Below are 17,405 nucleotides of genomic sequence, written 5' to 3' on the forward strand. Positions count from 1 at the left end.
AAACACGTACTGGAGAAGGACTGCAATATCTGATTGCTCTTTCTTGCTCACCTATGCACTTAATCTGCTGTATTATCCTACAAAATTGTTGTAGGTATAAAGATTATTGGTATTCCTACACAGCAACCACACTGCAAGGCCAATTCACTCATTATGGTCGACTTTTATTCCCTTCCCTTGTAGGTCTTTCTGAATGACTAAGGGGCCTTACACTTAACTCCAGTACCTTAAGTTTTAAAGAAAAAGGCATTTTCAAATACAAATCCAATGATTAAGTAGAACGGCACTCGGTAGAGCGTATACCTCCGCCAGGCTGAACAGTCTTTGATTTGTATCCCCCTGATAGGCCGGATCTGGATTCGGACCTGAACCAAAATCTAATCGGCTTGATCTTGTTACCTAACCAACTCGTCCACCTAGTTTTGTCGTAACTAGTCCACAACTTTTTGAAATATCATGTTATATATCGCTTTTCACCCGATCTCTCAATGGTGAAGAATCACTTAAAATATTATACTAGCCGAATCCGGATCTTCACCAAAATCTAATCATTTCCTCCTTGTCACATACGCGACATGTCTGCCAAATTTCGTCCGAATCCATCCACAACTTTTTGAGATGTCTTGTTCACAGACAAACAGAGAGACAGACAGACAGACAGTGGCGGAGGCTGTAATTGGCGGAGGCTGTAATTAAGGCTGTTAATCAAAGTGTTATAATGCGTCCTATGGTATTTCCATTAATCCTACAATGCTTTGGACAAATTGCAATCCACACCAACAGCTCGTGAAAATATGGCTTCTGGCTGTGGTTTATGTGATGCAAAATGAAGAGGAACATGGAATAATCTTTTTGGTTAGAGTTCAAATAAAGCTCATAATTGCCTGACTAAAGGAATATGAACACATTCTCGCCGTTCCTTGATGATGATGCAACCGAACAATGCCCCGGGTGAGCTTTTTAATCAAATCCTTATTTCATCGCCCGATCTTCCGCCTTAAAATTCCAATCACATTTTCCATGGAGGAACTAATAACTTGTATGCTTGGTGTAATTTGTAAAATAAATTTATCAGAGCATTTCTCTGCTGTCTTCATGAAGAATTAGCCCGTATTTTGCCCCCATATTTATTTTGCTGTTGGAAACTTTTGTAGGATTGACTGGGGGGTTAAATGACAATGAGAGGCAATTTCTTGCATGGAATGTATCGGTGATTTTACAAGTGTCGTAGGCCTCACACCACCATATACAAATGTCCGTGCGTTTCCGATGCCAGTCGTTAGGCAATGCAAGCAATTAATTCCGACGCGAATGGAATGGCCAGGCACTCGAGAGCAGTGGTAGATAAATGTGGGAAGAAGAAAAAAAAAGGGATATAAATAACGTACGTAGGAATGTTTTAGAATCGGCCAGAGAAAAGGGCGACCTGCGAGGTGGAATGCAGTGACGTACGAGAAGAATGAAACGGTGAAGCGAATAAGGAGACAATATTCCACGACTCACGTCTCGTCCACGAATGCCAGTCCAAAGAACTCCTTCTCTTTAAGGTTGAAGTGAGATGCCACCATGTCCAGAAGTTCCTTTGCCAGCAGCTTGGGCTGTGGGAAGCAAGGAGTGATAAAGTGATAGATGCAAGGAGAAGCTAATTTTGCGCATAGCCTTGAAAATGAGGAAAAACAATGTTATTGTCTCTTCTCAATTCATATAATAGGTTGGCTAAAACCTCGGCTTATCAAAAACATTTGGGAAGAACTTTCAAAGTGTGTGATCTTGAGGAGCATTCCGAAATCCGTTCCACCATCCCACGTCATCTCCTTCTGTCCCTCATAGTGTCGCTCGTCTTGCGTTTCTCCTTCAAGGAAACCTCTTTCGGCACAATATGCAGGGATATATATATATATATATATATATATATATATATATATATATATATATATATATATATATATATATATATATATATGTATATATATATATGTATATATATATACTGTATATATATATATATATATATATGTATATATATACTGTATATATATATATATATATATATATATATATATATATGTATATATATATACTGTATATATATATATATATATATATGTATATATATACTGTATATATATATATATATATATATATATATATATATATATATATATATATATATATATATATATGTATATATATGTATATATATACTGTATATATATATATATATATATATATATATATATATATATATATGTATATATATACTGTATGTATATATATATATATATATATATATATATATATATATATATATATATATATCCCTGCATATTGAAAAAAAAGAGGCCATCACGAGGCGAGCAGGATGTCCTGCATATTGTGCCGAAAGAGGCACAATAATAAAAATCTATATATGTATATATATCTCTGCATATTGTGCCAAACCAAGTGGCAGCATTTTATATATATATATATATATATATATATATATATATATATATATATATATATATATATATATATAAATCCCTGCACACTGCGCCGAAAGAGGTACAATAAAAAAAATATATATATATATATATATAATTCATTTTTGGTAGACTGTTTGGAGCTCCAATGTGAGCATTGAGCGAATGACGTCTAGGGTCCGGGTTATTAGTTGACACCCCATAGCGCAAGTTTTCCTCATTATAGACTTACTTGCATGGAAGCTTGTTACATGCGTTTAGTTGAAGTAACGCGACATTATATCAGAGTATAATCCAAAAGTTTGTGCCCTTATATACAATAATCTTAGCTCTTTCACGAGCCTCGATCTTGTATACAAAAAAAAAAAAAAAAATATGGATCTTACAATGGTGGAGCATGAGGTGTCACCAAATTTTAATAATCACAGAGTCACCTGTAGGGGATTGACAGACAGAACCTCAGACCAGACCAACCAATGTACTTGTGAATGTCCGATTTCACAATCAGCAAACGGGGGTGAAAACATAACCTCGGTCCACCTTCCGAGGCTCAGTTAACTATTAAACACCAATAAAACTGACATTGTCACTCATATTGTTACTCATACTCATACTCATTCACACTTGGGATAATGAGTCTAATTTTGAATACAGTCAAACCTTGACATCTGCATGTTCACGGTCTGCGATTTCGCGTATCTGTGCTTAACTTTATGCCTATCTGGGATGCCTATCTGGGATGGCTATCTGGGATGGCTATCTGGGATGGCTATCTGGGATGCCTATCTGGGATGCCTATCTGGGATGCCTATCTGGTATGCCTATCTGGTATGCCTATCTGGAATGCCTATCTGGAATGCCTATCTGGGATGCCTATCGGGGAGGGCTATCTGGGATGGCTATCTGGGATGGCTATCGGGGATGCCTATCTGGGATGCCTATCTGGGATGGCTATCTGGGATGGCTATCTGCGATGCCTATCTGGGATGCCTACCTGGGATGCCTATCTGGGATGGCTTTCGGGGAGGGCAATCTGGGATGCATATCTGGGATGCATATCTGGGATGCCTATCTGGGATGCCTATCTGGGATGCCTATCTGGGTGGCTATCTGGGATGCCTATCTGGGATGCCTATCTGGGATGCCTATCTGGGATGCCTATCGGGGAGGGCAATCTGGGATGGCTATCTGGGATGCCTATCTGGGATGCATATCTGGGATGCCTATCTGGGATGCCTATCTGGGATGCCTATCGGGGAGGGCTATCGGGGAGGGCTATCGGGGAGGGCTATCGGGGAGGGCTATCGGGGAGGGCTATCGGGGAGGGCTATCGGGGAGGGCTATCTGGGATGCCTATCTGGGATGCCTATCGGCGAGGGCTATCGGGGAGGGCCATCGGATGGCTATCGGGGATGCCTATCGGGGAGGGCCATCGGGGATGCCTATCTGGGATGCCTATCGGCGAGGGCTATCGGGGAGGGCTATCTGGGATGTGTATCTCGGATGCCTATCGGGGAGGGCCATCGGATGGCTATCGGGGATGCCATCGACGAGACCAGCAACCGCTGCAACACCACTCCACACACAACAAAACATTATGGAAGACTGCGTGGTCCTGTCTCCATGAAGGCAATATCAAATCATAGTAGATGTGAGGGAACTATGGATGGCTCCTGGGAGATCGATCTGTACATGTACCCGAAGCAGAAAAACCTTCTTATTGATGGTATATGTTACCTATTTGATCTTGTTTTACTCAATTGTTTTTTTTTCTATTCAAATGTCTTATTTTAAATTTATTAGTGATTTTTGTACTTAAATGTTGTGGGGCTGGAACTATCTGTACCTCATTGACTTACATGTTAGAAACTGTTCGCCATTTGTAATTTCACCATTCGCGGAGGCTTACAGGTATGTAACCCCGCGGATGGCAATGTTTCACTGTAGATGCAATGAAAACACAAGGTATAATCACTCACAATCAATTTCGTACCAAATACTCAGCCGCCAACAAAATTGTGGTCTCAACGTTTTTGAGATGCCAAGGGATATATATAATTGGGAGATTAAATCAGACGCGGACGTAGCTTCAGGACGGTCGATCTTTAATTTTCGACAAGCTTTCGACCAACTTATGTCTTCTTCTTAGTCGTCCCCAAGTTCAGCGGAAGTCGTATATATATATAGTCACATATATATATATATATAGTCACATATATAGTCACATTACGTCACATAGGGCGACGGTTTCGTCACATAGGGCGAAACCAGGTCGGTAACTGAGTTTTTCATGCACTTATGACAGTATCTGAACTAAGATCAAAATTATGCTCTGTCGGAGGGTTCTCCTGAGAGCCTGACAGGCAGAGCGTACGTACATGGCGGTGACGTCATTATATGCGCTCATTAAAAGCTGGAGAACTGAAATTATATTTGGACTGAAAAAAAAATATATATATATATTTAAATTATTGGAGAACTGGATCTAAATTGTGATGAGGACATTTGATATGTCATTGATATTATTACCAGCCACAATTTTCATGCGCAATTTTCAATGTGTCTATGACGTCACTGTCCCAATAAATACACGGGGGTGGGAGGGAGGCGGAGCAATGGGGAAAAAACCATTGTTACCATAGCATCGTATGTCTTCTTTGTACAGTCAGCAAGTGATGGAGGAGCTATGGGCCATAAATTTCATCATCACCTTCCGTGTTTATCACGGCATCTGCTTTGCACACATCCATCCTAACCATCCTGCACTCCCGGAATCCTTCTGGCCGAATCAAAGCCTCCGTAATTGGATACATCCCAAAAGACAGACACATCATAAGGCGAGCATTATCATTAACTTCACAAGGTTACTGTGGGCGATTGTGTAATTATTAATAATCATTTATGATTGTGTAATTATGAACTTGCCACGTTTACAAAGCTGCCTTGTTGTGGTGGAATAAGATTTATGATGAAACATCTCTTCTTATTTTTAAGCAGCAACAATTATTCCACGTTCTTTTGGGGTTGGCCGGGAGAGATTTTTGGGCGCAAGTCTTATACAAACCGGCTGGCCAGGCCGGACGTTCGACTAAAGTAGTTAGGGCAGGAATTTTGGAAATTGGCAGGAATTTAGGAATTTATTCATGGTGCCGGCGGTAGGTCACTTACTCAAAAATGAAGTACTCCTTGGGATCCTTAATGTCCATCAACTAATGCTGGCACATGGGACGCCAGTTGAACGTCCATCGGATGGGGCGGCACCCACATTTATCAATCATCCTGACTGCTGAACACTAGGATGACAGTTTTTAACTGGGCCGAGATCCTAACCCACGCTAGACTAGAGACGTACATCCAGGGCAGTGGTTCTGAACCTTTTTCGGTGTACCCCATGGAGGTGTCACGTACCCCCTCTCAATGATGACTCGGTCATTCTTATCCTATACTATGCCAAACATCTTCTCTTTCACTGCCTCAAATCTAAATGTATCTCATGTACCCCCTGGAAGTCCATGGACCCCCAGTTGAGATGCTCTCCGGCCTATTTCATCCTGCGAGCCAAATTATGATGAAACACCAATAGTCCTATATTTTGTGACACTCTATTAACCCCACTGCATGTGTGCTTCTTGAAGAAGACCAAAGGGGTTCAATATCTGTTCCCACGCTGTGCCACATTGCAGCCATTGTGTAACAAATTCAAATTCATTGTCATAATAACTACAGCATAATTTCAATATCCTTTTGTGAGAAGTTAAATGATCAATTAAAAGACCAAATTCAACATTGGAGTTATTATAATAGCTTCTGCTTCCTTAACTTTCCTTGTGGCATCAAAAATCGGGTTAATTTTTTTTTATTGAAGTCATATCCATTTAAATTTGCTGTATTGCTCATTTCTGCCACAATCTGTAATTTCTTGTTTTTTTTTATACAAGATCGAGGCTCGTGTAAGAGCTAACATTAATGACAAAAAAAAACAGACACATAAAACAAAATAAAGGGAGCGGTAGACCAGATGGGGAAAGGGGGAAGCACTGAAGTACAACATTTGAGAGCAGGGACATCGGGAGATCTGTGGGAGGGAGAGGGCTTGGAGGCAGGAGGCGTGGGAATGGGGATTGAGGTAAAAAAAAAACACATGGAAGCTTTTTGTAATGATAAACAAAATTATGCAGTCTTTCCATTAATCTGTACACTCTGTAATCATCATACAAAAATATGCAATTTGGTGTCTGTTTGTCTTTCTGATGATTTTTGACCCCTTGGTTGCATGTTGAGGTGTATATCTTTATTAAGATAGCTTTATCATGGCGTTTTTCTAGAGCCACTTCTAAAAACAAAAGTAATAACAACGTTGATGATAAAAGCATATTATTAATGTTGTTACAAAACAATATTAATAGCAATAATATCCCGTCTCCCCAGGGGGGTTTTCCTCCCTGAACAAACGCCTTGTTAACATGCATAAATAGCTTATCGTGCTGTTTTCGTGAAACCAACGGCCTCTACCAGAAGTAAAAATATTATAAACCACAAACACAAATTTACCTTTTTGATTACCACAAGTTTGATTACCTTTTAAAACAGTCACTAATGCTGTTTAACAATAAACTAAAAGAAATTTGGAGGAATCCCAACATATGAGAGGCAATCTATGCTTATCACGTCAATGATCACATCTGATTGTAGATCTACTGTTGTCTATATACCCCACAACGGTTAATAACATGACCCTTCCTGCTGCTCAAAATAATCACTGAAAAAAATAAATAATTTCTCATATCCGAATCCATATTCAGATCTTCACCAAAATCTAATATGTTAGTCCTTGTCACACACACAACCTGTCCACCAAGTTTCGTCCAAATCCATCAAAAAACTTTTTGAGATATCCTGCTATGTATCGTTTTTGGCCCTATCTCCCAATGGTGAAGAATCACTTAAAATTCTACTAGCCGGATCCGAATCCGGATATTCACCAAAATCTAATCTTTTCGTCGGTGTCACATACGAAAAATTATCTGCCAAATTTCGTCCGAATCCATCCACAAGTTTTTGATATGTCTTGTTCACAAACAGACAGACAGACAGACAAGGGTGAAAACATAACCTCCATCCACCTTTGGTGGCAGAGGCAATAACAATACAAGTTATAATAGCATAATATTAAAGTTATTACAAACAATATCCCCCCTCCCCAAGGGGTTTTGAGAATTGTGATATTGTCCCCTCACCTCCCTCCTGACACACTCATGGAAGTACATTTTATTATCGGGAATTTAGAATTGGTGAGGCACTGTCTGATCTTTTCAATGACCTGATCCAACATAAAATAAGCATTCTGAGTATTGCGCTGCAATACATGTCCCGCACCGGCAGTCTGTAGTCCGGAAAACTGTGTGAATTATATAATTACCAACTCACAGTCTGAGGTAACTCGGCTAAAAATTATCCGATGTGCACCAAATAAAGTTCATGAATGGTTGCACAGACCCCTACTTCTCACTAAAAGGGGAAAAATAATGTAAATCAGAGTTAAAATAAGCCCGCAAGGTCGCTCCATGGAGTAGCCTGCACGTATTGCACTGTGTGAATTATATAATTACCAACTCACGGTCTGAGGTAACTCGGCTAAAACATATCCGATTTGCAGCAAATAAAGTTCATGAATGGTTGCACAGACCCCTACCTCTCACAAAAAGAGGAAACAATGTAAATTGGAGTTAAAATAAGCCCGCAAGGTCGCTCCGTGGAGTAGCCTGCACGTATTGCACTGTGTGAATTATATAATTACCAACTCACGGTCTGAGGTAACTCGGCTAAAAATTATCCGATTTGCACCAAGTAAAGTTCGTGAATGGTTGCATAGACCCCTACTTCTCACTAAAAGGGGAAAAAGAATGTAAATTGGAGTTAAAACAAGGAATATTAACAGCTTTGACTTACCGCACTCCAAATTATAGTCCGGAAAACTGTTCGGGAAATTACCAAAGTTCAAAGTGTCATAACTTTGTCAAAAATGATCGAAACATTGTGAAGTTCGAACTTGATCTGTAACTTATCATGAGTAAACCATGTATCAAGTTATAAATCATTAGCATTAAGAGTTTAGAAAAAAAGTCCGGAAAGCTGTTCTTTGCGTGACGGACTGACGGACTGCAAACATATAGTCCCCTCCAGTGTACACCGGTAGGGGACTAATGAGCCCGCAAGGTCGCTCCGTGGAGCAGCCTGCACGTATTGCACTGTGTGAATTATATAATTACCAACTCACGGTCTGAGGTAACTCGGCTAAAACATATCCGATTTGCAGCAAATAAAGTTCATGAATGGTTGCACAGACCCCTACTTCTCACTAAAAGTGGAAACAATGTAAATTGGAGTTAAAACAAGGAATATTAACAGCTTTGACTTACCGCACTCCAAATTATAGTCCGGAAAACTGTTGGGGAAATTACCAAAGTTCAAAGCGCCATAACTTTGTCAAAAATGATCGAAACGTCATGAAGTTCGAACTTGATCTGTAACTTATCATGAGGAAACCATGTACCAAGTTTGAAATCATTCGCATTAAGAGTTTAGAAAAAAAGTCCGGAAAGCTGTTCTTTGCGTGACGGACTGACTGACTGACTGACTGACTGACAGACGGAGGGATGTAATGCAAACCTATAGTCCCCTCCGGTGTACACCAGTAGGGGACTAATAACAAGCATTCTGAGTATTGTGCTGCAATACATGTCCCCTACCGGCAGTCTGTCGTCCGGAAAACTGTTGGGGAAATTACCAAAGTTCAAAGTGCCATAACTTTGTCAAAAATGATCGAAACGTCGTGAAGTTCGAACTTGATCTGTAACTTATCATGAGGAAACCATGTACCAAGTTTGAAATCATTCGCATTAAGAGTTTAGAAAAAAAAAAGTCTGGAAAGCTGTTCTTTGCGTGACGGACGGACTGACTGACAGACGGACAGACGGAGTGCAAACCGATAGTCCCTTCCGGTGTACACCGGTAGGGAACTAATAAGGATAATAACATGACTCCCCCTGCCGCTCCCTTAGTGAGCGGGTATACCTGTATGAGTCAATTAGTCAATCCCGCTATAAGTCAATTATTGTATTGTGAAGAATGTAGATGGCTTTGTACACTAATTTATATCAAGGTAGAAAATGTGAAGAAGGATCCATTTGTTTCTCGTGTGATGCACAACTTTGTTCATTCCGTCACGATACTATACTCTTAATTTGAGAACAAGCTTTTCATTGAGCTATAATAATAATGGATCACTCAAATGTACCATCAGCTTGACCATCGATGCTGTCGAAGCACTTCCTAGGTTATGCTGAGTGGTTTATCATTGCTATCCCAGCAGTTAGTCATGGCAGGAATCTGTAATTTTGCCAGAGTCCCGGAGATAACTCGCACAGTCTTCAATAAAGGCACCAGAGATAAGATCATTAAGGTCGATCACCAACCGGTGCTGGCAGACGGGTCCTCCAGCCTGATGTTTTCGGCAGGCCATTGCCTTACATTATTACATCATCACGGTGGACATTGAAGATCTTGGAGTGTCTTTTAGGCGAGTGAAGAGTACGCGAGTCATCGCCGACACCCTGCCCAAATTTCAAAAATTCCTACCCGAAGCAACATCAGAACATTACTCGGTAGAGAGCATACCTCCGCCAGGCTGAACAGTTCACGTTTCGCATCCACGGATAGGCCAGATCTGGATCCGCACCTGAACCAAAATCGAATCAGCTTGTTCCTGTCACCTGACCAACTCATCCACCTTAGTTTTGTTACAATCCGTCCACACTTCTTTGAAATATCATGCTATATATCGTTTTCGGCCCTATCACTCAATGGTGAAGAATCACTTAAATAATTAAAAAATTCTCGTTTCCAGATCCGTATTCAGATCTTCACCAAAAGCTAATTGATTCTTCCTTGTCACACACCCAACCTGTCCAACAAGTGTTGTCTGAATCCGTCCATAACTTTTTGAAATATCCCGCTATATATTGGTTTTCGCCCTATCACCCAATAGTGAGGAATCACGTGAACAAATTCTTGGATCCGGATTCGAATCTTCACCAAAATTGAATCAATTCGTACTTGTCACACACCCAACCTGTCCACCAAGTTTCGTCGGAATCCATCCACAACTTTTTTGAGATATCGTGCTATATATCGTTTTAGCCCTATCTTTCAATAGTGAAGAACCACTTTAAAAACTGTATTATCCGGATCCGGATCTTCACCAAAATCGAATAATTTCCTCCTTGTGAAATACCTAACGTCTCCAACCAAATTTCGTCCGAATCCGTAAATCACTTTTTGAGATATCCTGTTCACAGAAAAACAAACAGACAAACAGACATGGGTGAAAATGTAACCTCCGTCCACATTCTGTAGAGGAGGTAATAATCCATATCAAAAAACCAACTATTCTTAATTGCGAAAATGGATACCGATCTGGGGACGTGGGAATATTGTTAAATAATTTGTATCAAATTGCCCCAGCCACGTCCTATACCCTTGTTTCTCCTTGGTGATAATAATTGCAGTGACGCCTCCAGCTTTCTGCTGAGCTTAAATTTACTATTATTACAAATCGTTTAAATGTTATTTTTTAAAGTGAAGCTGCACAGCTCGATTCAAAAATTGAAATGGAGACATTATGAAAAGTATTTTGAAAGCAATTTCAAAAACCTTATCGTCTCAATAAAGTGATGTGTGTGAGTTGATGTTAAAATGATTGATGCAATCAGTGGGACCACACAGGTGCTATCGACATGAGGCCCACCCTTTCAGTATCACTTGCAGAATGTTCAGTGGACAAGGGCAATGGGGTCATGTACAGGAGTATGCTTGGTATCCTGTCGTATACCTTCCCATTTATTCAGCAATATGAGCCAAGAGCTGCTAAAATATACTGTGTTGATTACATTGTATGACGGCTTAATCAAAAAGCTACTGACATCACAATCCTTCTGATTGACCAAATTGAGGTGGATAGCCACGATCACAAATACCTTATAATAGTCTGAAAAACAAACAAAACATTATATATGACAAATACATGGGCCTTCTTTTCTTTGTAGATATGATGCACTAAAATGTGATTCAAGGATGTGCCTTAAAAGGGATCTCCACCATTTTGAAGTTAATCTATCTACTTGGGAGAGGTTCATCTGACTATCCATGCTGTTACCCCCATTCTAAAAAAACCTGGTCTAAACCCTGACACCCTAAACAACTTCAGACCCATCTCCAACCTACCCTTTCTGTCAAAAGTTTTGGAACGCGCTGTAGCCACTCAACTCAAACATCATCTCTCTGCCAATAACTTGTATGAAACATTCCAATCCGGATTCCGCTCCAACCACAGTACTGAAACTGCTCTCCTCAAAATCACCAACGACCTTCTCCTCTCCTCTGACGCTGGCAACCTCAACATTCTCGTCCTCCTCGACCTCAGCGCTGCCTTTGACACCATCGATCACACTATCCTCCTCACCCGACTTGAATCCACCTTTAACGTCACCGGCACTGCCCTCTCTTGGATTAAATCATACCTCTCTGACAGATGCCAGTTCATCTCCATCAATAACTGCAAATCCCCCACTGCTCCCCTCCCCCAAGGTGTCCCCCAAGGTTCAGTTCTTGGCCCCCTCCTCTTCATCCTTTACCTGTCCCCGCTCGGTCACTTAATCCGCCGTCATGGTCTCCAATTCCACTGCTTCGCCGATGACATCCAGCTTTTCATCTCCACCAAGTCCGTCTCCACCGACACCCACTCTATCCTGACAAACTGCATCACTGAAATAAAATCCTGGCTTCAAATCAACTTCCTCAAGCTTAACTGTGATAAATCTGAAATAATCATCATTGGCCCAAAAACGCTCACAAAATCCACCCATAACTTTGCCCTCAACATCGACGGTATCCCAGTATCCACCTCCCCTCACATCCGGAATCTTGGCGTCATCTTTGACCAAACCCTTTCCTTCGACAAATACACTAAACAGATCACAAAGTCAGCCTTCTTTCACCTGAAAAACATTGCCCGTCTCCGCTCATCCCTCTCCTCCACGGCTGCAGAAACCCTCATCCACGCCTTCATCACCTCCCGTCTGGACTACTGCAATAGCCTCCTCTATGGTTCACCCTCAAAAATCACCAATAAACTCCAATACATTCAGAACTCCGCTGCCCGTCTACTCACTCATTCCCGGACCCGTGACCACATCACCCCCGTCCTTTACAAGCTTCACTGGCTCCCCATCCCCCAGAGAATCCAGTACAAAATCCTCCTCTTGACATACAAAGCCCTCCATAACCTGGCCCCATCCTACCTGGCTGACCTCCTCTCCAGACACACTCCCACCCGCAACCTCCGCTCTGCTGGTACCAACCTCCTGACCCCCTCCATCCGGACCAAATTCAGATCCTGGGGGGACAGGGCCTTCTCCATCGCTGCTCCCACCCTCTGGAACTCACTACCTCACACCATCAGAGACTCCTCACTCACCACATTCAAAACATCACTAAAGACCCACCTGTTCAACGCTGCATTCAACATTCAACCCACAGCATTTAACCCCTGACTATCTCTTCTCCTTCTCCCTCCTTTTGCTTTAAATATTTCCCTATTGATTCTTGTCTTGTCTTTTTGATTCTTGTCTTATATATATGCCGTATATCGCTGCTGTTTGTTTTCTTGATTCTTGTCTTTTTGCAATTGTTGTTTTCATGTATTGTTATGCATTATGTTTTCCACTCTGTCAAAGCGCCTTTGGGCTTCTGGAAAAGCGCTATACAAAATAAATGAATTATTATTATTATTATCCCTATACGTTTACGTATTACCCACACCGAGGTATGTAGCTAACAAACCAGATGTTGTTCAGGGAAAAAGATAGCCAAAAGAGATGGTAGAAACATCCCCAAATAATGTAACAGACCCCCCCCCCCCCAACACATGCACACACACACACACACACACACACACACACACACACACACACACACCTATTTTAAATATAGTGACAACTAGGAGAAAGACAAAAGAGTAGGGAAACATAAGAAAAAGAGTTGGACAGATTGGGGATAGACAAAGAAGGATCACTGGAATGGCTAAGAAGAGGTCAGCTCAACTGGGACAGAGAACGAATCATTATATCAATGCTCAAGACCAAGGACAAATTGAGAAACAAATGGCTGTAAAAAGATGGCAGGACTGAGTCAATTGAACAAGTGTAGGTTCTGCAAGGTAGAAACAGAAAGCATGAGTTACCTCCTCTCGGGATGCAAAAATGTAATGTCAGAGCAGCTGTACACCCAAAGGCACAACATGGTATGTAGAGTAATCCACTGGCACATCTGCAGAAATTTTAACATCCCAGCTCCACAAAACTCATAGAAACATGAACCAAAATCAATCATTGAAAACAAGGATATAATGCTCATGTATGACCTGCTGATACATCCAGTATGAACATAGAAAACAAAGCACTGCGGCCGGACATAGTGCTCAGGAACAAAAAGGAAAAGACAGCATTGCTGATTGAGATATCAGTACCCAGCGATATTGGTCTAAATAATACAGGAATGAAGAAAATGATGAAATACCAGGACCTCAAAAATGAAGTGAAAGGATCATGGAAGCTGTAGAGCGCCGAAATGGGACCAATGATAAATAATTGGGGCAACGGGAATGATAAAGAAGAACCTCACAGAGATCTTAAAATCCAACCCTGGAAATATTACGACAAGCAAACTATAGCTGGAGGCTGTACGGGGCTCAGTGACGATCATGAAAATAGACTTTGGAACAAAACTCTTGAGAAAAACAAAAGTTCACCACTTACCCATAAATCACAATCCTTCACCGAAACGAGGGTGGATGCTTTGAGGCCTGAGAGGACTCCATTCCACCCTTTAAAACCCAAATTATGGAGATAACAACCAATGACACACACACACACACACACACACACACACACACACACACACACACACACACACACACACACACACACACGTCTTTACAGCCACACAATAGATATTCCCTCAACACTGAATAATCATTCTTTGTGGATGGAGGTACTGCATATCGATCGCACTTTGTTTATAGCCACTGATATTATACATACAAACAAAAGTCTGCAATCCTCCTCAACAGTACAATCTTTAACAGCGATCTCGACTATTTAACGTCTTTGGATCATTTATGTTTCTTCGAAAAGGGTGATTTTGAATATTTTACGGTAAATTATTTTGATCGAGTGTGTTCGGATGATCTCGACTGCGCAACTGTTTTTAGTTTTGGTTGTTCCACTGAGAATAATCCCTCCTATAAAATTGTGGATTATTTTGGTTGTTCTCCAAGGGTGTTTGACCCTTTTACCGAAAATTATTTTGGGTGGATTCTGTTAGCATGATCTCGACTATTTAACTGAGGATTATTTCAGGTGCACGACCACTGCTAGAATACTGATGTGGATGCAACTTCCACCTGCTGAGAAAATGCCCCTCAAATCATGTTGAGATTTGACTTCAAGATGAGTCTGTCAGCACTTGGAAAATCCAGGGGGAAAAAAAATATTTTAAATTATTCCAAAGCAATTTTTCGTACTATCGCAAAATCACAGTTGCTAAATGTGAAAAAATAATTCTTATCTGGGGTAGTGATCCTATTTGACACTCTTCGTAAAATCAAATGTATAATCAATGATTCAGATGCATTCTGTCCTTATATCATTAATTATACCTTCTCACTTCTCATCTCATTTAATGTTATGTGAGAAACTCCATGGTGGCAGGTGAGTCACACATTGCATGAAACCATCTAGATTCTAGATGATCCATGTACAAGGGAAGAAGGGAGAATAAATTTAGAAAAACCAAGGAGGTGATACTCCAGGTCCCCCAGTCTTTTTGGTGGTATGGGGAATATATCTGTGTCAAAAGAAAGCTAAATGTTGAAGGTTTTTGAAATATCACTGCACAAGCCAAGTTACCAAGATTGTTCCCATGGCAACATCATTCACAGCTGTGATCTAAACAGGTTGATATAATGTTATAAATAATTATAGATATCTACAATATGAAAGCGAAATGTTCAACGGTTTTTCAAATATCTCGTATACAAAAGTAAATGGATGGATGATCAGTCGGTCGGACAGAGCTCATTTTAATGTCCTCAGTCGTCGATCTTGTCAGAGGGGAGGAGGCTAATAAGGTATTTAGAAAGAGTAGGAAGATGTCTGTTGTCTGCTCTGAAAGATTATTTTCCAAAGTTGAGGATACCTGTTCCGGAATTGTGTTTTAATAGTTTTTTGTTAATTGGTGATGTTAATTTGTTACCCTTGCCAGAGGAGAGGGTATTATATGTGAGTCCGTTTGTCTGTCTGTTTGTTACTTGCGAAAATCGAAGATTGGTTGGTCTTGTTACCTTCGCAAAAGCGGAAGGTTATGTTTTGATCGCTGTGTATTTATTTGTATGTCTGTGTGTGTGTGTGTGTGTATGTTATTCGCATAACTCAAAAAGTATTCAACCGATTCGCATGAAATTTGGTGGGATGATAGGTTATTATCCGGGAACCATTTGATTAGATTTTGGAATCGATCGGGTCAAAGGTCAAGGTCAAGGTCATGAAAAGGTCAAAATCGTCTTTTTACCATAGCGCGGTCAATTTGTGTCCAATTTGTATGAAACTAATGCCAAAATGTTCAGAATTCAATGCCCAATCTTGTGATATGCGACATGACACTCTGACGTCATAACCCTTGTTAGCGGTTGGGGGCCAAAGTTCAGGGGGGTCACGCCCTTGCAAAATGTGCGGTTTTTTTAAAATCATAACGCGGTCAATTCGGATCCAAATTGGATGAAAGTAGATGTGTCATTCTTATGTGTCATGATGTTTTCGACTGTTGGTGCAATTTGAAGAGATGAAAAACAGAACATATATATATATATGCATATTTTACAGTTGTAAGGATGCATGTAATAAACTTGGATTAGCAGCCGTAAACATGGTTCTTTCCGTGCAAATCAACGGGACTATGGCACAGTGACAACGAATCAGCGCCGAGATCTTGTAGTCATCGAGTGTCATTCCCTCGAATCTTGCTACACAGATCTTGTAGTCTTTTATTTTGGCAACAAAAGTAGCTGCGGCGAAGGTATGCGCTCTACCGAGTGCCCGTTCTAGTTCGTTATTGTGTATATCTGTTTGTCTGTCTGTATGTCAGTCGCCTACAGGTCACAATTTTCAACCAATCGTCACGAAACTTCACCAAATGTTAGAGTTGGTCATACGTAAGAAACCTATTGTTTTTGGGGTCAAAACGTCAATAGGTCAACATCGGCCAAAGGTCACCCACCAACTTTGTCAAATTTCTAAAATCCTCAATTTTCATCCGATTGACTTGTAATTTGAAAAGGATTTGCATCTCTGGTCGCTGAATTCAACCATCAACTATTATTGAGGTCAACATCGGCCAAATTTATAAAATCCTCAATTTTCATCTGATTGACTTGAAATTTGAAAAGATTTGCATCTCTGGTCACTGAATTCAACCATCAACTATGTTTGAGGTCAACATAGCCGAAAAGGTCAGCATAGGCCAAAAGGTCAACATAGGCCAAATTTCTAAAATCCTCAATTTTTATCCAATTGACTTGAAATTTTAAGAAGATTTGCATATCTGGTCACTGACTTCAACCCCCAACTATTTTTGAGGTCAACATAGGCCAAAAGGTCAACATAGGCCAAAAGGTCAACATAGGCCAAATTTCTAAAATCCTCAATTTTTATCCGATTGACTTGAAATTTTAAGAAGATTTGCAGATCTGGTCACTGAATTCACCCACCAAGTATTTTTGAGGTCAAAATAGGCCAAAAGGTCAACATAGGCCAAAAGGTGAACGTA

The 17,405-nt window shown here is 40.5% G+C and overlaps 1 protein-coding gene across 8 annotated transcripts in view; it reads right to left on the reverse strand.

Moving 5' to 3' along the window:
* Window positions 1-17,405, reverse strand: part of LOC137436716 (FERM domain-containing protein 4A) — a 293,806-nt gene that overhangs the window by 157,189 nt on the left and 119,212 nt on the right. For all 8 annotated transcript variants that reach the window (XM_068130724.2, XM_068130726.2, XM_068130727.2 and 5 more), the window contains exon 3: window positions 1,504-1,598. In XM_068130724.2, coding sequence (XP_067986825.1) covers window positions 1,504-1,598 — 95 coding nt within the window. The remainder of the gene's footprint in view (window positions 1-1,503; window positions 1,599-17,405) is intronic.

The sequence above is a fragment of the Myxine glutinosa genome, chromosome 11 (genome assembly GCF_964187855.1).
Source record: "Myxine glutinosa chromosome 11, kmMyxGlut1.1, whole genome shotgun sequence".
Lineage (NCBI taxonomy): Eukaryota > Metazoa > Chordata > Myxini > Myxiniformes > Myxinidae > Myxine > Myxine glutinosa.